General features: G+C 40.8%; 1 protein-coding gene across 1 annotated transcript in view; it reads right to left on the bottom strand.

The window, feature by feature from the left end:
* The window catches only part of Pde1c (phosphodiesterase 1C), a 429,900-nt gene that overhangs the window by 302,861 nt on the left and 102,615 nt on the right, over positions 1-24,424 (bottom strand). Inside the window, exon 3 of the mRNA XM_028758345.1 lies at positions 17,062-17,233. Within this exon, the coding sequence (XP_028614178.1) occupies positions 17,062-17,233 (172 nt within the window). The remainder of the gene's footprint in view (positions 1-17,061; positions 17,234-24,424) is intronic.

Genomic DNA, 24,424 nt, shown 5'->3' with positions numbered 1-24,424 from the left:
TGTGGTACCCACACTCACCTAAGCCACATGTGGTACCCACCCTCACCTAAGCCACATGTGGTACCCACACTCACCTAAGCCACATGTGGTACTCACACTCACCTAAGCCACATGTGGTACCCACATTCATCAAAACACCTGCCTCCCTCGACTAGGTCTCTCTCTATATAAAGTATATGTACTTTACATACAACCTCTAGGAAGAATAAATAAACAAAACAGCGAGAAAAGAGAAAGCCAAAGTCTATACTGATACTAAAATGAAGTAGAGGAAATAGAAACCTCTTTCATGCAGCCAAATGTCCTTTAATAAATAGAGAGTGAATAGACAGAAAGATAGACCTTAATCTCATCAGTTAATACTAGAACCCTTGTGTAATTTTATTGAGAATAAGTGCTAGAGTACCAAAGTACTTCCTCAAAGACAATTTAGTTATGAATGAGAGAAAGTCATGAACAAATGGTGAAGATGCCTTAATCAAGCAGTTGAAGTTGAAGTCATTGTCACAAGTAATAGGGCAAACAACTATTTCTCTCCCATATCTACTATGCTAACAAACACACAGCATCATATATTCAGGATTCCTGATGAAGGGGATGACCATAACCAGGCAAACCCAACCTGAGGAACATTCCATACAAGGAGCATTCTGACAAGAAACATAGCTTGGTTCCCTCAAAATATCAGTGTCATGGGACTGGAGACATAGCTCAGCAGTTAAGAACATTTTCTGCTCTTTTCAGAGGACCTGAATTCAGTTACCAGCAACCACATCAGGTGGTTCACAACCATCTATACTTAGCTGCACCTACTCACGTACAGACCCACACATACAGATAATTGAAATAAATAAACTATTATAATGTTGGTGTCATGAGAGAAAACGAAAAGATGAACACTTGTTTGCAGGACTGAAGAATTCTAAAGAGACACAACTAAGATGATGGACACATCTAGAAGAAAGCCTAGATCAAAGGAAAGCAGGATTGATTTAAAAGATATCACTCGTGATTTTAAAAATACACATGGACTGTATATGAGGATCTAAAGTTATATCAATAGTCAGGCTCCTGATTACGTAAGTTTCCTCTAAGATATTATGTCTTTTTTCTGAACAGATAAAGTTAAACCTGAAAGGTCATACTGTCTACGGCCTAGGGTCATTTAGCTCAGGAGCCAGAGACAGATAAACAAAGATGATGGATCTAAGACAAACATCAAATGATAAAAGGCAGCTCCAAGAAGAACATAAACCAAAGTTGATTTCATCAATCTTGCAGTGTTCATAGAATTTTAAATATTGCCAAAACATTTTGCTTTGAAAAACAAATACAGAATCATTTCTTATATACAGGTTAACCTGGGGTTAAATTTTATCACTAGATGACACATTGCCCTAGGAGATTCAGCAATACATGGGACACAACCCAAACTGGGACACAGACAGTGCAAGTTCCTGTCAATCTTCTTGGCTGCCTACCATCACTAGAGGATGAGATTATATTGCGGAAGGTCCCTCATACCTTGGCTATAAGCTATAGAAAAAAGAAATTGGCACTGAACTGGAAACTCTTTCCAAGCTGGCTGGCAGTAAAAGACCAGAGGGTGTTGAGTGGGCTGCTTAAAGAGAAAAGATACCATTAGTCTTCCCACTCAAGCAGTGAACTCTATGAATGAGAAACCCAATCTTCCAGGCAAGATATCTGCACAATAGTGGCTTGATTGTGGTAGGGGTAACCAACTATACTCTGACTGAATCTGAGAGCTACTCTGCAGGGAAGGTGGGGATGACCCATGCTTGGTGATGTTGGCCAGACCACCAGCTGAAATCTGAAGAGGTTATTGGCTCAAGCAAAGAGCTTATTATTGATATTGAACAAAACTGACAAAGCTGCAAACTGCCCTATAAATATTTATCTTTATACCCATAGACAAAAGCTGTTGCAGTGTTAGTCAGAGAAGCCTTGGCTAACCACCTTCCGGTGGTGAATGAAGCAATTCATGGACACAAGATGCAGAAAACAAGTAGTGATTGTGGGCTCAACCCTGCACATCACTTGCATATAACCCTCTCTAAGGCTCAGAGAATATTGCAGAAAGGAGGCCAGGAAGTGTCTTGAGTGTGTACTCACTGCCGAGTCCACAAGGCTCCGACAAATAGTTCCAAACTGATGGTCACAGAGGCATCAGGGCATTCTCAGTGAATCATAAAACAAAAGGAATAGTCAAAAACATGGGAGGAGAGGGGAGCAAACAAGGTGGTAGGGGGTGGGGTTGAGAATGGTCAATCTGTGTTGCAGACATGTGCAAAAGTTTTTTTAAAAACCAAATTCAATTTTTTTTTAAAAAGAGCAAACCATTATACAAATACATAATTAAATAATTATAATTCACTACCCCACACATACTGTTCTTATTCAAAACTTGAGCTGTTCTTCATTAAATGAGAACAACGGACCAATCTACACTTACAGTCTTGGTTCCCCAGGCCAAGGTGGCTGTCTCAGTCACGCCTTCTTCTTTGTTCCTTCAGAAAGTGCACAAGTACCCAGTCCTTGGAGACATTTATACCTGCCCTCAAATACTTGATCCTTCCTGTCTGAACTCGGGTTCTGAGCCCTTCTAAATGGACATGTGCATCTATAGGTCTGCCACAAACTGCAGAGCTCTCCAGCCTAGTATTTCTGAAGCTTAAAGACTATTTAGCCCTGAAAATCTACTTCTTGCCACATTTAATAGTAATCAATAATCAGGAAACCATAGCAGCCTGATGTGACGGAGAGGTCTAGTCAATGACTATTAACTACCACTGCATTTAGAAGAAATTCAAACTATGAGCTCTGCTCCAGTCTATGGAGGGATACCACTGACTTTTACTTCAATCCATCTCTGCATCTCCTCTAGGTACCATGTAACCTACAGGTGACCAGACCCTGGACCATTCTATATCTCTATTGCTGCCTAGGAAACCTTTATTTTGAGGCTATGTGTATAAGATAAATTTAATTCTTAAGTCTGTAGCCTGGGAAGGATTACACGGTCTCCTTTCTGCCTCCCCAATGATCTCAAAGAACAACAAAGATATCTACCCATGGAATAAAACTGGAATTCCTTTGCTGCACCAGTCCCTCAAAGCTTAATCCTGAAACCATGACCAGGGATGGTAAGGGAATGAAAAAAAAAAAAGGATAGTTGACACTAAAGAAACAGCAGATACATGGCTACAGAAAAGGCAGCCAGGTGGGCTATGCCTACTCTGATGGAGCCACATCACCAAACACAACACACTGGAACCTCCTCGTTATATACAGCACTGTGGACAGGGTTAGCTAGTCTTGGTAGGAGGTATCTATAGGTGAATAAAATCACAGTATAAACATCTGGGAGGAGGAAGCTAACATTGCTAGTTTTTTTTTTTTTCTAATACAATACTCACTTGTTCCCACTCAGAACCTCAAAGAAGGCTTCACCATCCCCTGAGCCTGACCCAGCAAGCCTTTTCTATTCCAGGGTGGCTGAAGAAATGGGGGCCTTTGACACAGCTGTGTCAGCAATATACATTCAAGATTTCCCTCACTCAGGCTTCCTCTATTCTCTACACCCCTTCTCTGGTAACACACATCCCTGCTATCCTTGCCTACTTGACCTTTCTCTGGCTGTCCCTAGACTTAACAGGCCTCCCTTTTCTATAACACAGACACGAGTCCAACAGCTCCTTCAACCTACACCATTTTCCTGACTCTGTCCCAAACTATTTGTCTTGCTCTACCCTTTATGACAATCCAGATTGAACTCATCCATAGATCAACTAAGAGCAATTCACAGATGTGTTCACAGATCCACATGAGGCTGGAGAGTAGGGCACACACTGACACTAGTCCAGTTCACTGTCCGTTACTCCTATACCAAGACAATATGCCACTGTGGAGGGGAGGAAAATTACAATTGTTGTAGAAAGGCCCTAAGAGGAAACTTGCTTTTTTTTTTCTAGCTAGTCAAACAGCATGCCACAAAGCTGTTGGAACTAGCATTTCTACAACATAAAGCATTTGACCACATTATTACAAGGTTAATAACATGACTAGATCTCCTGATGCAGAATACAGACTTCAATACCCAGTCAACTGATAGCCACATTTTTCATTTCACAGGATACAGACTTAAAGGGGATTATTTTCTTAATTAAGAAACCTTAATTTCGGCACACATACATGTACAAAAAATGACGCGGAAAGCTATTAGCACTAACATATGGTATTTTTGAGATTTTTCCAGGGGCAGGGTCCCAGATCATTAGGCCAATCTGTTTGTTTACCCATCCACCATTGAGACTTAGCCCCAGGCCTGTTGGAAAGGGAAAGGCAGTTAAGTAACACAGAAGTGGAAAGCCAGAGTCAGCTTCTTTCTGAGGGACTGCAGGGACACTGGCAAACTGACTGAAAAAGAAAGTAACAATTGTGGTCTTCTTTCTTCCCTTCTCTGGAGAGATACCTCACCACTTACTTTGGTAAGTGACCAAAGGGAGCAAAGTTTAGCTTTCTTACATTGTCCTTTAGGCTTGGTGTAGTTTGAACAGGTCCCAGAATTGCCTAACATCATCAGCCAAACCTGAGACATCACTTAGGCTCCTGAATGGGGAGTCAGCTAGTGCTGCTACCATGGAAACAGCTGTAGCCAGGGCTGAAGACATTTGGTCTGAACCATAGGAGAATCACAACCAGACCTACTAGTAGAGTCCAAACACTTGAGCATTTTACTTCAAGAACCCAATGTTAAGCAGATGTGATGGTGTATACCTATAACCCCAGCACACTCAGAAAGCTGAAGCAAGACATCAGAAACTTGAGGCCAACATAGTGAATCCCAAGACAGACTTAGCAAACTTAGCAAGACTTCATCTCAAAATATGAGGTCCCCAGGGAGAGAATGGAGTAGGGGGGAGCTAATTAATCGGGGGGGGGGGGGCATTATCCAAATGTGAAGCTAACAGAAGCTTCAAATGCATCCCCCTTGGTTTCCAGTAAGGTAAGGAACTCTAGAGGAAGTTTTGAAACCTTGAAACCTTGAAAGCAACATTTTCTTCACATTCTAGGGTGTGAACAAAGGTGTAACATTGCTACACAGGTCTCTCTCATACTGTGATATCAATCTATAAAATACAATTTCTGGAAAGTAGCTCTCTCCCCTGCTAACAAGCAAGAATAAATGTTCTATCCTTTAATGAATGACATAAAAATGCTTATAAAGAAAAGGATCTGGATGTGATCCTTGACCAGCTGAGTACTAAGAAGCACCTCTGTGTTGGAGGCTTCTGCAGTCCACAGATACTTCCAACAGCATTTGTACCACTGTCCTCTCTCTTGACTAGAAAATCCCCTGAGTCAAGGAGCTAATGAATTTATACTCCCAAAGCCTAAAACTATACAGTGCTTATATTAGGTAAAGAAGATAAACCCCCCAAAAGAAGGCTACCCTGTGAGCTATCTCTGTTTCTGCAGCTCAAAGAGAATGTGCCCTGGTTTGAATAAGAGCACACATTCTAGACAAGGGAGTGTCAGAGACAGATCCCCTGGCTGGAATCAAGACTGCACTCAGAATCCAGTTTTATATATGATTGATTGATAGATAGATAGATAGATAGATAGATAGATAGATAGATGTGTATGTGTGTATGTGTGTATGTGTATACGTGTATATATGTATATATATTTATATATACACATATGTGTGTGTGTATATATATATATATATATATATATATATATATATGCATATGTATGCATGCCTTGGATGATGGCAACAGTCATTCTTCAGTATAATTTTAAATTCTCCTCTTTTATGTTGTTTTTCTTGTTGTTTTAATCCAATGCTTCAAAAGTCTACTGTAAGCAATAAAAGGATAAGAAATTGAAGACAGTTTCTGTCTAGTAATAATACTACAGCCAATGGGGCACAACAGTACCTCATATGAAATATAAAAGTAAATATACACCCTGGCCCAGGATTCCTAGGACCATGGCCTTGGAATTGTGCCCAAGGCACTGGCTGTAAGTGACAGAGTAGCCCAGAAAAAGATACCAGCATGGCTGGATACTTTATAAGTCACAATTAACGTATAAGAAATGTATGGGGGAGACAATGTAAAAGGAGTTGAAGAGTCTGGAAGAAAGCAGGAAGGGAATTTGACTCTTAGCAAAGGAGAGAAGGAAGGATGGGTGGAGATGACTTAGCTGTTGTGCTGTACCAAGAGGAGCTCCCCAAGCCCACTAAGGAAGCCTTAATCAAACCCTCATCAGAAAGGTTAGCATCTGAAGATAGATTCAGAATCTCTGCAATACTCAGTACCCTTGGAACAATAGTCTTAGCCATCACGGGGCCAATTGTCCTTCACAGAACAACAGGGTCATGGTCTAAGCATGTTCCTGTAGTAAGAGATTTGACAGCTAGATCCATCATAGACAAGGTCCTTCTTTCCAAAACTCCCAGTGCAAGGACCAAGAAGAATGCCAGGCAACAGTGACTGCTATATCCACATTTTGCCAACTTTAACGAGAAAATTCAGTCTCTAAAGGTATCCTTGGGGGGAAAAAAAGACCTAAATAATGCCTTCCCAGGAAACCAACATCACTATGGTTTCTGGCCTTCAAAAGTCTTTCTCATGGGCAACCTAGATTTAAAACTGTGTGTGTGCAGATGTGTGTGCACATATGCACATGTTTACATGTGTGTGTGCATATGCAGGTTACAGATGTAAAAAGGTGGCTCTTAAGGGAAGAGAAGGCAACGGGATACACTAACTGGAAGCAGAAGAAGGAACTAATTGGTGGAAGAAAGGGAACCAGCTAGAGGAAGGGAGAACAGAGGTGGGAGAACAAAATAAGAATAAAGAAATGATACACATGCAAAGAAGTCATAAAGAAATTCATTACTCTGACCCAAGAAAATGTTATAGATGAATAGAAATGTTTAAAAAATCCTCAAATTCCTTCTTTCACATTCCCTCTTGGTAAAATTGAGGAAGACCCTTTGGTTTATCAAAGACCATAGAGAAACACAGAAATTCCTTGAAGGTAACACTAAATCAGGAAAGTAAATGTATCTGGGAACCCATATAGGTAGCCCCACATGATAATAAGAGAAATCTGTGCAGCCAGACTTCCCATGAACTAACTGGGCACACTATCCAGTGACTCATTGGGGCTGAGGTTAGAACTCCCAGGGACTCAGCCACATGCCGTGCCCACCATCAACAACACTGCACACTTCCTGAAAGTAATCAAGTCAAACTGACTTCTTGGCAGCACTCCCTAGTGGAAAAATGACTGCCAGATGCCAAAACGAGGGGTTCAATGATTTAATATGGAATGGAAAACACAACCATCCAATGGCATCTGACAAGGCCTTACACTCCTCTCAGACTGAAGTGTTGGCTCCATGGGGCTCTGCTCTTGAGAACATATGCTTACTTTCCTATGTAGAGAATCTAGGAAATAAATGCCAGAACCCAAATACAAACATTCTCATCGAGCCTGTGGTGACTCTGGGAAGTAATGTCTTCCTCTTCCAAAAACAAAACTATCCAAACCTGAGGACTCCACCCACCCTAGGAATCACACAGTTCAAGGTAAGCAACTGAGATGATTGGTACACGTGGTAATTTCAGCCTCTACTACTACCCACAATGTTGGATCAGTGCCCAGCTTTACTCATAAAGTACCTATAGAGCGAATATCCTCAGGACCCAGGAACAGAAGAAAGAGCCTGGGTATAAAGGGTCAATGTAACCTTAAACTGTGTTTGGAATTCTTGGAAAAGAAGGAATTGGAGGTTGTTAGCCTCTTTAACCCACTTAATCCTAACAGTAATCTCTGGAGCTTTCTGTTCAGAAAAATGAAGAAACAGGGTAAAATGGCTCCACATAGGTTAAGAACTACAAATTACAAAACTCATGCTTGTGATAGTCCAGGCCTTACCACTGAAAAGATGGTCCTCAAACCACCCCATCTCATGGAGATTGTTGGAAACACAGACTCACAAGCTAAATTGAGGTGTTCATTTAACAGAATTCCTCAAGAATCCTTTCAGACATGACATTTAAGAGGAAGTGTCTTAGAAGGCTTCTATCCAGAAAAAGGTGAGATGAAAGCATAAATCTAAACTAGAAAAATGTTTCATGCCATGGAGAAGGGTACAGTCTGTGTTATAGGACATTGGGGACATCAAAGTGTATATTCACAGATCATACTCAGATTAATACACTAATCACATTGTCTTAATTCATTACAGTTCCAGGGATGTGAACGTCATGGTGATATGGTGGTGGCTGAAAATGGTAGAGAGGTCTCAGCCTGAGTCATGGGTGGGGATAGGGTGAAGGACTATTATTACAGTTTTTTAGCTCTGTTATCTGATGATAACTTTGGATACATGGTTTGGCCTCTTAAATTCTCAACATATGCAGCCTGGATAACAGTATTTACTTTGCTAAGGCTTAACAGCCTTAGATGAGCCAATGACTACCTAGCAAGAGGCAAAGGACAAATCAGGTGCTCATCAGGGAACCTTTTCTGTTCTTTTGGGTCCTCTAGTGGACAGTACTGAAACGTTCACTCATGTCTAGGCTGTCTAGACCTAGCCTATGAGCAGAGCATCAGACTCAAAAGACAGAGGCCATGAGGAACACAGAAGGGAGAGTCTCAGGCAGAGTTGCCAGGCAGTGTTACCTTTCCTGTTCCTACTTTCTCCCTCTCGAGAGCCTGGGGTTTTGAAAGCAGAATTCTCCTATTAAACACTCACTGAGCTTTCAGGGTCCACAGTAACCTAAAGCTGGAAGCACATCTTCGGCTTTGATCCATTACCATGCATGTTGTACCCTCAAGGGCATGCAAGGGGTCCAGAAAATACTGAGCAGAAATAGACATTGTGCCTATTGAATATATGTTGGATGTTGCACAGGTTGTCTCCCTCATGTATGCTTACTTAAGTCCTCACAACAACCCTGGAAAGTGAGGTTTCTCTATCCCCAAGTACAAAAAACTTAAAGTTAAGGCCAGATTATATAAGTGACCTACTCAATAACAGTGAGCTATTTTGAAGTTCAATGGCTACAAACTCCCATCTTGTCCCAGAGTTTTGAAAAGGATGCCTCAATTACCAGTATCACCATCCCCGAAGCATGTTTGTTTGTTTGTTTTGTTTTAAGTGCATGTTGGTTCCCATTTCACTCTACCACTGGGTAAGCTCACAGTCCCATTTAACAAGCCCTGCAGATACACAGCTATGTTTCACCTGTCAGAACAGCTACCCTAGACAAGCTGCGGTTGTTACGGTTAGGACAATGAGGGATATTACCCCAGAAAATACATGTGTGATGGGTATGTTAAGTGACTTGATTTGATCATTTTCAAAGTTATCTATCAAAAATCTGTTTTCTTTTTTGTTTTACCAAATATGTCTTCACATAAAATTGAAGGGAAAGGGAAAAAAATAAAAAGCCAAAGGATAGAAAACAGGCCGCAAGACATGAAACAAACTTCGAGTAGTAAGTACATTGGAACTAAAATCCAACACTGATATACCCAACACTGGACCTGTCTAGCTAGGGACCCAACACTGTCCATTCTGAGATGATGAAGATCACTGCTCTTAGCACAAGAGCTAAAGCATGGCCCTTTCCAGAGACAGCTGGGACTTAGATTTGGACAAGAAGGAACATTGCTTCCCCTCAAGCCCTAGCACTTTCTACACAAGATTATACTGAACTGTCTGCTCCAAGACACTGAGTATCTGTCCTTCATCATACAGCAGAGAAAGACAAGATGAGGGTACCCGTAGATGTACTTAGTCCTGAGATGGCATTTATACACCTCCGCTAGCCATGTGCAGCTCAGAGGGAGGAAGAGTGGTCCATTCATTTTCCAAAATCTTACTTTCTAACTCTGAATGTCAAAGTCTCACTTTCAGTGTCACATTCTGCCATTAGTACTAACGGACATAAATCATGTTGACCTTTAGTGGCAGTCCCGAGCTGTTTGAAGGACAAGCTTGAGGTAGTAGATCCAGGAGCTTGTCTTGAATCTAAATTGGGTGCTTTCAATGATCTTATTATTTAAGGTGAGATTCCAATAGGACCTGAAGTAGGATCCTAGCTTCCCCTTGGCTACGGCCAATAGTAACAGCCAGCTCCCAAGTAAGCATTCCTACTAGTCTATATTTGAATTCAACCCAATTCATAGGCTCCACCTCTCTGAGACAGTTTCTTCTTCTCTGCCATACCGTCATTGTTATTTTTCTATTGCTATGATAAAACACCATAACAAAGACAACACAGAAAAGACAGCATTTAAACTTACAGTTTCAGAGGCTTAGAGTCCATGATGGTGGAGTGAAGGAAGAGCTGAGAGCTCACATATTGATCCTCAACCATAAGACCTCAGGAATGGAATAAGTCTTTTAAACCCTCAAAATCCATCCCCAATGACACACCTCCTACATCAAGTTCACATCTTCTAATTGTTTCCAAACAGTTCCAGCAAATAAGAAACAGGTAATCAAGTAAATGAGCCCATTGGATCCATTCTCCTTCAAACCACCACAAATGGGCACCATCTTTTGGGTTGGTTGTAAGTCTAAAGCAGAAATATGTCCCTCTCTAGTGAGAATTCACTCCACACACTTTTGAAAAAATAATAAAAAAGCTCTTCAATAATATAGCCACCTGGCTCTGGCTGATGTCCAAGGGGGAGCTGACTTCAAAGATCTCATTAATATATACCTTAAAGTTATGATTCCATATATGCAAGTCTGGCCACTTAGGAATATAGAAAATACACAGCAAAGATACTGCCATAATCCTCTTGTCCCTGTGACCCCGCGCCTGCAGGTTGACCTCTCTCCTCCCCCCTTCCCTTCCCTCTCTCTCCACGTGGTCATGGCTGGCCTCTACCTGCTCTACTCTTCTCTCTCTCCTCTTGCCCTCCCACTCTCTTAATAAACCTCCCCTCGTGGAACCATCTAGTCTGCTGTGATCTGTCCAAGCTGCGCGTGACCTTTTATTGGTGCCGTGACTCGGATACGAAGACTTCGGGGACCTCAGCTGCTGCGACAGTACAAGATGGACACAACGACCACTCGGATTTCATTTGCTGCTACCCGCCACAACAGAGCGGGTGAATTAACATTCGCTGCTTCAACCTCTGTCCTGTGCTGCTGCTGCTGCTGCTGCTGCGAGGCTCGCCAAACTTCCACCATGTGAGCTGAGCCTCTGCAGCTGCCCACGTGGTACTCTGCCATGTGGGCCGGGTACCAGGACAGACATGTAGACCCCTGGTTCCACATTTCCTGATATCAGACTGCACAAACTCACAAACAGACATCGATTAATTGGTAAGGAGTTTCCGTTCGGCTTGAGGGACCCTGAACACCGGGTTAGCACCTGGCCAGTGCTTCCTGGACTAAGGGTTTGGCTTTTCATGGTCCCAGTCCATATGGCCTCTAGCTGATCTTCGACTTAAGACATTGGCCCGTTGGGTGGTTTTTCCCCCCTCAGAAATAGCTCGTAACCCCTCCCCAGCTCTTGCAGCTCCACAGAAAACTGGTACCAGTCGAGCAATATCCTGACTGGCTAACTTCTGGTGGGTTAGCCCCAATCGAGGCCCTTATTTGATCGCGCGACGGCCCGATTATTATAAGCAGTGCCTGATTTCTGTTGCCAATCTTTATTTCAGGCCACTGAACTAACAGATTGGTAACTAACTCACTCAATGGGCAATACATTGTCTTCGTCCGTACCCACAGACACATACTGCCAGCAGTCTGATAACTGGAAAAATTCCCTATACGCCTTTCCATGTGTTCTGTCTGCTCCCCACCCAAGGTTCTACCCTCTTTCTAATCTTTCTTTTTTTAATTAATTAAACCAAAATGGGGAATTGCTGTGACCCTAGCGGATGTCTGCAGGTTCCACACACACTAGCCTAGAACTGCTGCCAGAGTCACTGGGCTACAACTTCCGGCTGCCAGCTGGAAGACCCACCCTGCAGCCGTGCTGCTGCCCCGCAGACCTGACCCGCCTGCAGCAACTGTGACTCACAGCTCCAACCTGTGACAGCCGTACGATCCAGCTTTCTTAACAAAAATGTTTCTGCGCTAATACAAAAATGTGCTTTCTCTACCTACACAACCTGCCAAACTTACTTAAGACAGGATAAGAAAGGCTCTGTCTTGATAGATTTTTACTACTGCTATTATTCTATTCAGTTACAACCAATCCTTATGGCTCTCAATCTTGTCAGAAGTTTGCTAACAGTATATTTTAAGTTTATGGCTGACAGAATGCCCAAAGCCTCTAACAGTTAGCCCAAGATATTTTCAGAAGACCTGGATGCCAGACTCCTAGAACATACAGCCTAGATTTTATCTAGACAAACACAACTGGATACCCTGAGTCAAATGACTTGGCTAAATAAAGGTAAGTCATTTCTCATATCATGCGTACCCATTCCACAGAAAAAAGCCCTGTGGCTTCTGCGCTTGGAAGCCAAACTGACTTCACCCAAGAGACTATGGAGACCACGGGAACTGTTGGCTAGTGGACTCTGTCATTTTTAAAAAAATAATATATAACTGGTAGATTGTTTACTCTTTACCAGACTTCTGACTACATTGACAGCTAAGTTTTCACAGATATTATCTGTTACCTCATTATCTAAACTCAGTTGAAAGACTGCTTGTGCTGTTATCTATTTTGTAAACTTATAAGCTACAGGAAACCCACTCAGATCTACCTCTCATGGATGCCATCCAGATAAGTACATCTGCCTAAAATTCCACTTACTACCTATAACAAAGGGTGGGATCCCTCTGGGTTTCAAATGTACATCTTAAAAAAAAATTCTTTCTCCAAGTGTTCTTAATCTTATTTCCTACAGCTTATCAAGTCCAAGTGCATCCAATACAGCTCCAAAGAAGCAACCTTCAGATGCTCCATCTCCTGCCACACACACAGCTGCTTCTACTGGACCTGTTCGTTCTGGCCTATCCTCAGATGTCTCGCTTCATAAACCCTAGACAGCAGAAAACAGCCAGCTCTCCTAAGACTGGACAAACAACCCCCATACCCATTCTTCTAGGTTCCCCCTAAAGACATGTTGCCCCCAAAACCAGCAGGAAGTAGCCAGATTTCACAGCGACCCTGACCCTATTCCTGCTTCCCTGTCACCTCTTTCTAATTTTTCTTTTTAATTAAACCAAAATATGGTAATGTTAGTAATCTGTTAAACTCCACCTCCTGCCAGTCACCTGGCAACAGCCAGGTATGCTCCTCCCCACAGTTACCTGGCAACAGCCAGGTAGGCCTACCCACTATAAAAGGGGCTGCTTGGCCCCTCCTCTCTCTCTTGGCCCTGCGACCCTGCGCCTACAGGTTGTCCTCTCCCCTCCACCCTTCCCTTCCCTCTCTCTCCACGTGGTCATGGCTGGCCTCTACCTGCTCTACTCTTCTCTCTCCTCTCGCTCTCCCACTCTCTTAATAAACCTCCCCTCATGGGGAAAAAAAACAGATACTGCCATAATTGTTTTTAAGTATGCTAGTATTGTTCTTTTTCACATAGTTATTATCCAAAGTCACCTTGCCCACTTGGCAGAATTATGCTTTTCTCTTTCTTCCTTTCTTCCCTTCTTCCCTTCTTTCCTTCCTTCCTTTCTTTCTTTCTTTCTTTCTTTCTTTTTTCTTTCTTTCTTTTCCTTCTTTCTGCTTTCCTTTCCTTTTCTTTTACTTTTATTTCATTTTTTTTTTGAGACTGTGTTTCTTTGTGTAATGGTCATGGATGTCCTGGACTCACTTTGTAAACCAGGCTGGCCTCAAACTCACAGGGATCAGCTTGCCTCTGCATCTTGAGTGGTGTGATTAAAAGCATGTACCACCACACCAGAACTATACTTTTCTTAAGAAGAGCACCAGGGACTTTATGGCAGGCCAGACCTTAATGATGGTTGTTACCTTGCATTGCCCGCTTGAGTTGCCCATTATGGGCATGTTCTCTGATAGAGAAAAGGGTCTAATGGCTAGTTGTAATTCATGTTTGTCTCCTGCTATTAGGAGAATGTAACCTAATGGCTGGTCAATCCGGATGAAAATTTTCATCCCAGCAGCCTAAATATTGCTTGACCAGCAGACTAATTGTCTTTGTGGTATTTTGGAGGCAGTGCTGCCTAAGCTAAAATCTATTTGGTATGACATAATGTCTTCTAAGCAAGTAAATCCTCTATAACATCAATTATAATTAGCAAATCCTCTATAACATCAATTCTAAATTTTAAGTTTCTTCTACATCAGAGCCATGCCTGACAGTATGAGGATATTTGTTATTGTAACAATGAGCCTCATAAAGACTAAAACATACAAACTTCTGAAACTTTTCTGAAAAATCCATTCTATTTATAGATGTATGAACCCTTCCTATCTTTTGAAATAAAAAGTAGTATCTGACTTTACAGCACACCATCCTTCTGGTCTAGAAAAAACTATTTGAATTAAATTATTTAACTATCAAGCAGAAGCTCACTTTTTCCTGAAGTTACCTCATGGGTATTTGCCTCTACCTACTTGAAAAGAGCTAGAAAGGCTCAGGGAAAGGTGGACATGAGCAAGGTGACATCAAGGGACAATAAAAATACTGTGAAGAGGACATGTGGATTTGGTGGGATCATCTAATAAGTTTATGAGATCAGACATAACACCCCATCTTCCTGGTAGGTGATGAAAAACAGAGCAAGATTATATCTGATACTCAAACTGTCAGCAACATGGAACATCTATAAGGAGTCAAAGAGCACGGAGGTCTTCTTGAGAATGTGGTATATTATTGCCATTGTATTTGGATCTTGTTTGATAATAAGGGTTGGTAAGCATATTTCATGGCTATAGATTCTAAAAAAAAGGAGAAAAAGAAGCTAGGAAGCAAAGCTTTCACTCATTTTGAAGCATTCAACAGTTATGACACTACAAACTTCTTGGGAGGATAAGAATTGACAGTTCCTGGGTATCATGAGCTTTTCCTCAGCAAACAAGACCCCACAGGACCTCAGGTGAAAACTCCCAACTGTGCCTGTTTCCCTGAAGTTCAAAACTATGTGAATATATGGTAGATTTTTTCCTAAGTCACAGATATTGTGAACCAACAAGTTTCAGGTTTCCAGGGTACATACACTCCAACAAACATTATTTAAAATTCATCTATAATTTCTTCCTTTCTTTGAAATTCAAAATGTGTTTTTAAAAACTAGCATTATCAACAGGGTAACCTGACACTGATTAATTACTAATTGATAAATAAACTGAGTATTTAGAGTATGCTTGACAATTTATATGCAAAAAAGAAAAATCTCACAACTGATCCTGATATCCACAAGTAACAAGTGCACAAGTTGTTCCTTCAACACTGCCACACCAGTCAACCGTCTTTGGAAGGATGGCTTCATAAGAGCACTCAGATACCAAAAAATGATTGGCTAATACCAATGGATTTCTCAATTGATACAAAGGTGAAACAATTGTGTCTTCTCTTCCCTTGCTACTATGCCAAGCTATCCAATATCCCAAAAAATAAGTTCATTAATCTCTTTCAAGAGTGAAGATGTTGGCACAGGCCATAACCAGCAAATCAGGTTAAAAAAAAAAAGCCTTCAGTCATTATACACTTCCGTTTTAAAAGCTAAAGGAACTATAAGAAGAATGGGGAATGAAAATGAAGCTAAACACACAAATCGGATGGTCCTGTGAGAATAATCCTTCGGTTGGCAATGATGAAAGACAATGAGACTCTTTTCAGATGGAGGAACTGGTTATGGATACACTGTATATGAGGAATCAGGCTCCTGGGCAAGATTACACGAACTAAGAAAGCCAGTCAACATCCGGACTTTACTGCTGTCATTTGCAGAAAAATGCAGGTTCACAGAGAGAGCTTATCTTTATTTCAAAAACCTCAGGATGCAATAACTAACCCCTTTGTGGGAATCAGAAAATTATTTGCCTACAGTTCTTCTCTCTAATGTAGCCATCATGTTGCATAAAGAAATCCAAACAAAACTCCTGTTCACACTTCTGTTCAGACTCATCTATAATTTAGTCTACATAAGAACCTGCACACAATGAAATGGTTCTAACTAAGCCATTACACACACTATGTCAATGCAAAAGATAGCTCACTTAAAAAACATTTTATGGAGTCTAGGAGTTGCCTAGGGTGAAGTTTATATGTTCCACTAGCTATTTGGAGAATAGAACAGTTTACAGTGACAAGAAAAGTAGGACCAGTAAAGTTACTGTAGCAGAAAGGAAGGGAGGAAAGGAAATTGGAAGAATTATGAAATCCCAATTTCTGATACAAATAGCACTGGATGTTGCAAGGCCCATTCATAAAAAGAAAAATCCTTTTTCATAACACATTCATACCGAGATTAACTTTTATTATAATGTATAAGAAGATAATAGATAGAGTTATAATGAAAATGGAGCATACAGTTAAAAGAAATGAAAAAGTCCTTTCCAGGGAGATGCCAGACTAAGGAACCAGGAGCAGAGCAGCCAGCCATCTGGAGAACAACACACGATTGCATTTCATTTACCTTAGTGATACAGCTTAAGTCTCTCATAAGTAGAAACCTCCCCCAAGCAAAACACGACAAAGACACAGGGCTGAGTGAATTTTACCACATGCTTTATCTCTGTGCATTTATCCAAATGCATTATTGTCCTTTGAAGCAAACACATCATTAACCCAATTCAAGCTGCTGACGTCACTGAGTCCTGAACCTCAGCACTGAAATGTCAATACCAATTAACTACCAACGGAAATAAACCATAGACTTGATATTTACTACATTTATGAAAGCTCCTGGGAGTCCAATTAGCATTAATTCCAAAAGTCCTTCGTCGTTGCTAATTCATACTCTATAGAGAAACAATCATTTGAAGCCACCTGAGTAGCCATCCAAACGGACAGAGACAGCTCTCAAAATCATTAAGAAGGAACAAGCTGGATTCTCATCCACCAAACCTGAAGGATGTCTTCACCAAGGCTTCTGGGCTATCGAGCTGTGGCAATTCATCTGCCAGAATTTCCTCTGGGGGTCGGGTGTCCTGGACAATTGTTGGCCGTGGCTTCTCCTTAACATTCCCAGTGAGCCCATCAATGAGGGAGTTCCACAGACAGTTCTGTGACTTAGACCCTGAGGATAAAACAGAAATGTACAAATGAGTCACAGCTATGCCCTTCATCCCGATCCAGGATATGCAAAGGTAGAGCAGAAAATTTAGATATCTCTCATCACCACCTAATCTCAGGGCTCCATGAAATAGATATTCAGCAGGAAATTTGTGGATAAATAAGGGATCTTTTTATTTATATGCAGAAGACAGGCTAGCACTAGATATACAGAATTACAGTTGAATACCAAGAACATCCTGTTTCAGTGTAGAGGGATCAGCTTCACATGTTGGGGAGTACCACCTATATCCATGACGATGTCTCTTCAGGGATTTCCAGACACAAGTTTCCCCTATGAGTTGAGCTTGTCAGAGACCAGGTTTGACATGCCATTCTAAAAAGATACCCATCCTAAGAGTGCCCACTTCTAGGAATTACCAGTCATTATCAAGCTGTCTGATTCTTCTGCAATAATAAGATTTGGGAAAGGCTACTTTGTAATATTTATTTCTTGACAGTTCAGCCTGAAAACACATCAGACATGTTAGCTAAGTATGAAAGGTGAACATCAGGTGAAAATGATGTTACAAGTGTAGAGATGAATTAGATACATGTGGTGGTCTGAATATGCTTGGCCCAAGGAGTGGCGCTATTAAAACCACCACACCGAAAGATGTCAGTATCAACATGATAATGTATGATAATATGATAAAAGTGTCTCTTATATTCAAAGACATTGGAAGTTTTTGCTGGACCTCACAGCCAGAATTAATAATACACCTTGAGGTCACTTAAGACTTAAGACTGGCTTACTGTATACTAAAACTACTGTTTAGTGTGTTTTTGAGAGAAAATTATAACAACCTGTTGGGAGCCGACTCCGAGCAGAAAGCGGCTATCATCTTTACAGCCATCTCAAGCCATATAACCTGACAAGAGACTTGTTTTCAACTCCCCACAACAGCTGAGCACACTCTGATAAACATCTTGCTTTTCTTACATATCTTGTTGTGTTGTTTAATGCCCCCAGCTGCAAGGTGCACGTGGTAAAGTGTCTTCAGCTGCATTCCCCTGCTTATGCTTATATATACCGAGGATTTCCTTTCAATAAAGGTGGGGACTTAAACAGACTCTCTGTTTTGTCTTCATTCTTTGCATCTCTTGCCCTTCCATCCCCACTCTCTCTCTTGCTAGACCCTGACCTATGGATTGGAGCAGCAGCTCGGGCTGTTACAACAACCAACCTTACTTGCCATGGATTTCCCATGTAATCAACTTTTCCAACCTAAGCTAAAGCATGGCTGTGATCTTAAGTTTGGAATTCTTGCATACCCCTGTCTCATGGAGTGATGCATATGTGTCTATATGTCATGATCATCATTTGCTGAAAACAAAAAATGAAATGAAAGCAATCTTATATCATTAGAATCCATCATAAATGGTGGCTATAATATATGAATATTTCTTGATAAACAATGATATTATAATAATGTCTATTATTTGGGTCTATTTGGGTCAATTAGAATCAGTGACTTAATCTCTTATGAAATTTTGTAAATGATTCCTTATTCCTTCCAGTATGATACTTTCTGTGCTGTTCTATTAAAGAGAGCACCAAGTCCTTTGTTACAGACACACCCATAGGCACATTCACATGCACAGGGACACAGAGCCAGGAACAGATCCACAAGAGAGCACTCAGGCATGCATAGATTCAGATTTATACAACAGACAGGCAACAACAGAAGATGGTGGGCTGGAGGAGGACAGCAAATCTGAGTTTGCTCTTAGATAAATTACACCAAGTAGAAGTGCTCAATAATTTCTTTTCAATAATGTAACGCTGACACATTATAAGTGATTCTAAGTTTATTATTAATGCATTCAAACCAAAGCACTGTCAGAACACAGCCTTGGTAGGATGTGACAAAGTGTTCCTTTACCTCTTCTAGCTCTTCCATAACAACATAGAGTCCCTACCTATTAAGCATGGTTGTAGCTTCTGGAACCTCTGTGCTTTTAAATAAATTAAAATCTGCCCAACTTGTACGTACCCAACACAGCCAACTTCATCGCTTTTCTTGGCCTCCTGCCCCTGATCACCCACTAGAACCCAGGGTCACCCAACTTCTTCTTTATTGGGTTTTCATGCTCCTTATCTCTATTCACTGCCCTAATAACCCTAACTCCCTAATCACCCAGGGGACAGGTCACATGGAGTTAAATCTAAGCAACTCTCGTTCTACTCCAGAGATCACAGATATCATTCAGTTTGCCCAACCCTGTGCCTCCTTCCCTGATCTCACTTACTCCTCCCACAGAAACTCAAATCATAGCTCCTACTCATAGTACTCCCTCCTTCTGCATCTGTCCCATAATCCATTGCTTCACCATATGGCCACACTAGGATCAATGAGTATAAAAGCAATTATCTACACAACGTCAGTTCTCTCCTAATCTGTAGACTTCGTCATTATAAAAAAATAAATTAAAATTGTTGAAACACAGCTAGTCATGGGGTAATGGTTTTATATTTGCACCAAGACACCATGAGGTGGCCCAGCCTCTCTTCCATAGAATTGCATTCATCTGGTTTGACTTTTAACACTCCATCCACACAGAAGAAATACCATTCTAATTCAACAAAGCCTCTTGATGGAACATGAGTAATGTACAGGGAAGAGTCTGAGTCAAAATCAGCTATACCCATGCTGCAACAGGAAGGTAGAGAATAGGTATGTGCACATAGAGACACTTAGCTTCTTGAAGACCTTAACCAGCCCTCTGCATCCCATCATAGAAGAAATACTGGCTTGCTATGCCTGAAGGATGGCTCTTATGAAGAGCAAAAGAATATCATACATCTGAGGGAAAGTATCTCTGTGATCCTTTATCAAGGACACCCATGATAGTGAAAAGTTCAATTAATGACCATCACCATCAATGATGATGATCCGATTGGAGTGTCTATTCAAACTACTTTTACATCTGTCAAGAGCACATTAGGAACAGGAAACAGATTCATAAGCCCCTGAAATACAGGACAGTTTTGAAGCCCTAACCATATAGCTTAATATGATCTGGTTTTATTAATGAAGTCTGGTTCTATGTTAATTATATGTTAATGAAGTTCTGGTTCCAGGAGAAGGACAAGAATAGCAGCTGCTACGTAAAGGTCTTACAATCAACTTCCTGGGCATTTTCCTCCATTCCTTCATTTTCTCATTCAATAAATATGCATTAAATTTCATCAGTGACCCAGGTCTCATTTCAGACCCCAAAATAGAGAGTTGAATGAGGAGTTAGGGCTATGAAAGGAAGTGTTGGAAATCTTCAGTGGATCCAAATTATAGCTCCTACCAGTCTTATAAATTCACTGCTGTGTATTTGTAGCTCTGACCACTAACAATATCAGCAATACTGCATAGCTAGGGAGCAACAAGGTACGATAGGAACACAGAAGGTTCACCTACTCAGCTTCGGGGACCTGGAAGAGTGACAAGGAAATATGACACAGACACAACAGAGCCACCAACTGAGGCTGGAGCAGAGACACCAACTGAGGCTGGAGCAGAGACAGAGGATAGCTATCTAGAGGAAAATCCAAGGGCTTGCTAGGGCCATAAGTTTCTTGAAAAAAAAATGGTTAAAATTAAAAAAAAGTTATGGTAGCCTGATGGGTTTTTTGTTTTTTTGTTTTGTGTTTTTTTTCAAGGAGACTCATACACTGCAGGGGCAGGACTAGACGAGGGTCCCCATGAAATCATACAAAGTGGGACATATTATTTTTAAGCAAAATAGCAAAGCTTTATTTACACAGATGACTAATTCTTAACTATAAACAAACCAATAAAATACAAATTCATTTGCAAGCATTAGGAAATTCATTATATCTGTCTATCATTTTGGTGAATCAGAGGGATCATAAAATGCAAGCCACCCTCTATACGGGTCCCAAGGGGAGATACAAATGGTGTGTCCAAAAACCGCACCAGCAGATAAAGACACAATGACACACTTAAGGGCAATGAGAGTAAAATCGATAGATCGGACTCACTTAACACTCATCAGTAGCTCCCAGCTCACCTGCCTTCCTCCTTTAAAGGAAAATAACAATACATGCAATTCCACAGCTTTCCTTGCTGCCGTAGCTAGCTTTGTGTGTAATTCTGCCTCAATTAAATATAATCGGAAATTCCTGAGGCTATCCTGAGAACACTTTCATCCCTTTAAACTTCAACTTTCCCTCTTTTCTCTTCATGTTTTCTTCCTACTGAAAGGTAACAATAGTATTTGAGCTGCAGCAGCCATCTTGCTAGCATGAGGTGATAAACATTAGGACAAAAACCTACATCTTGCAAAGGTAGTTTGGAAAAACAAAATCAAGTAGAAGCAATAGGAAGCAGTAGTTGATTAGGTTCAGATGATAAAGAAACACTAGTAAGGAAAAAGCTATTCTTTTTAGAATAGAGTTTTGTGGGTATTCTATGCAGCATACCCAACCCAGGTTATCACCACTCTCATTATCTTGAAACTATTTTATACCCTGAAATTAAAGAAAACAGATGGGTAACATGATTCTTGCCTACAGAAAAAAAAAAATAAGAACCTTATCAAATGAAATACAACTAATTACTTTCTTGCAGATACTGACAAGTCTTGACAGTTTTATGACTATTAAGCAAATTCATTTCTGCTCTCCTGCTGCTCTTAATTATCTGTCTGCCTTAGGATTTGCTGTGCTGGATACCTACCCTGTCACTATGACAGATGCCTGACATAAAGGACTTAGGTAGAAAAGATTTATTTTGGCTCATGGTTTTTGTAGTATTCATCCATCACAGCAAGGAAAGCATGAGAAAAGAATTTACATCATGGTAGATGGGAAGAAGAGAAAATGAAATATAGGAAGAAACCAGGGCAAGATAAAGCTCCCAGTTACATAGCCCTAGTCACCAATACCTTCAACAAGAGCCCACCTTCTTTCATATGCCCTTTAATGTCACCAAATTGTCTATCATGAGATACATTACCTCAAGTCCCTATGATTTAGTTGTTTCTGGAAGCACCCCACCATCACACCCAGAGTGTATTTGACTCATGTCCCAGACATCCATTAACCTGATCAAGTTGACAGTCAAGATGAAGCATCATGTCTTCCAAATAACTGGAGTTTTTTCCTGGTTTCTTTAACCATTAAATAATCTCACTGACACATGTTCACTTTAGATTTGTGTGCATTTAAAGAAATTAGCCTTTAGCAACTCTTTGGGAGCCAAGCTACCCATGGCTAAAATTTGCTGCCCTCTCTTGAAGAATTCTGTTATAATTAGGCTACTGCCACCTACCGGCCACTTGAATTACCTGCAATGCCTTCATATTCTAGACATCTATGCCACTGAACAATATTCCCATTGGAAATAACCCTATATGCTGATAAGCATATATTTAATTGGGGGTGACAGGCATACGATTTATATTTTATTCTCTCTCCAGTAAGAAAGAAAAAATTTAGAAAGGATCAAAATCTATGAAAATAAGTATAGTGGGTGAAATAGTAATAGAGAGACTAGGGTAGAGAAAAAAGAATGACTTTGTATTTATAAATATTCTATATTGTTGGACTGTGTAAATTTTTAATATTAAAAATAAATGAAAATCTAAAATTGAATACTAATATAAACATATGAATCTAACTATATATACAATTAATGATAACTGTAATTCAACATAAGAGTGAACTGCTATCTTCTGACAATTACAGAACAATGCATGCTTAGAGAAATTTTAAAATCCTTGCAGCTCTGGGATTTAAACCCAGGATTTTGTACCTGCTAGGCAAGAAGCCTACTATCAAGTTCTTCCACCTTCTCTAAGAGATCAAGTCTAAGGATACATGCACACACACACACACTAGAAAGAATTTTTAGACTTGGTGGGAGTCATGAGACAGCAACCCTAAATTGCATCACATGCAGGCTACAGAAGATTAGCATGTAAAATGAGGACGCTGGAAATGAGAGCTTTTATTTCAGAATGAAAAATCACATGGAAAAATGATCAAGGGAGAGAAGAGGCATGCGTCTCTCTCAGTATGAACACGTGATCACATTCAGAGACATTGAGAACGTGTTTGATGATCAATTTGATTAGTAAAGAATGAACTATTATTCAGAAAGGAATAAAACACAAAAATAAAATGTGAGCAAAATTAGTTTTAATTTTTAAAGTAAAACACGTATCATAACACAGGAAATACAGTAAGAGGAGAACCAGGCATGGCCAAGGACATCACAGGAGACACAGCAGATACAGTAGGACTCCAGGACCTCATACAAAGAATAAGGCCGTTTTGGTTCCATTCACATATGTCTATGGGATGTTTTCCACAAGACCAGAGAAGCCCTAGCTAGGGTAGAAATGGAGCCATGGGACAGCATTCAAATCTTGAATTGCTTCAATGTGCAACTTAGGTCCAGTTTCCATTTAGAAACTGGGTGGGGGCAGGAGCAGCTTATTGGGCAGTGCTCCCAGGAAGCAGCAGAAGGCAGTGAGAATAAATCCCCGGACTCAGGATGAAGTAAAGACACAGATACCTCAGGGAGTTGCCATCACTGTTGACAGGTTTGTACTTTTAAAAAACAGTATTTGAATCTCTACCCTGTATTCATGTATTAGGCATGTCTCTTCCAGACAACTCAATAATCTCCCTGAGCTGCCCTATCTCAGTCTCCTCCCTCACTTGTCACCTAACTCTGAGAGGTTCTATCTGAGGTGTGCTTTTCAAATAAAGCCAAGACACTCAGAGCTCCCTCATCTTAGCCTCACATAGTCAGGGTGATTGTTATCTAGACCTGGTCAAAGGTCAGATACTGAACAACTAAAAGCATCTCTGGTAGTCCAGAACCGCTTTCAGGCAGGCCAACCTAAGCCTGTTGACCCTGCCTCACCTGTTCCTTCCCAGGAAAACCACAATGAGGCTCTTGTCAACACAGACTGGCATTGCATCATTCTCTGCCAATGACCAACTCCAGTACTCCCCATGTGGCCTCAGAGTATTGAGGCATCCTCCTCTCTTCTTGTATCCATGTGCCTAACTGTGTTTTCAAGGTCACTTCTCTGATGACTTCTTGTGTAAAACAATAATTACATATGTGTGTGTGTGTGTGTGTGTGTGTGTGTGTGTGTATGTATCATATGTATCATAAATAGG

Source organism: Grammomys surdaster, unplaced genomic scaffold (genome assembly GCF_004785775.1).
Source record: "Grammomys surdaster isolate TR1022 unplaced genomic scaffold, NIH_TR_1.0 126197, whole genome shotgun sequence".
Classification (NCBI taxonomy): Eukaryota; Metazoa; Chordata; class Mammalia; order Rodentia; family Muridae; genus Grammomys; species Grammomys surdaster.
The sequence above is the reverse complement of the archived record's forward strand: the minus strand, read 5'-3'. Positions and strand labels throughout refer to the sequence as shown.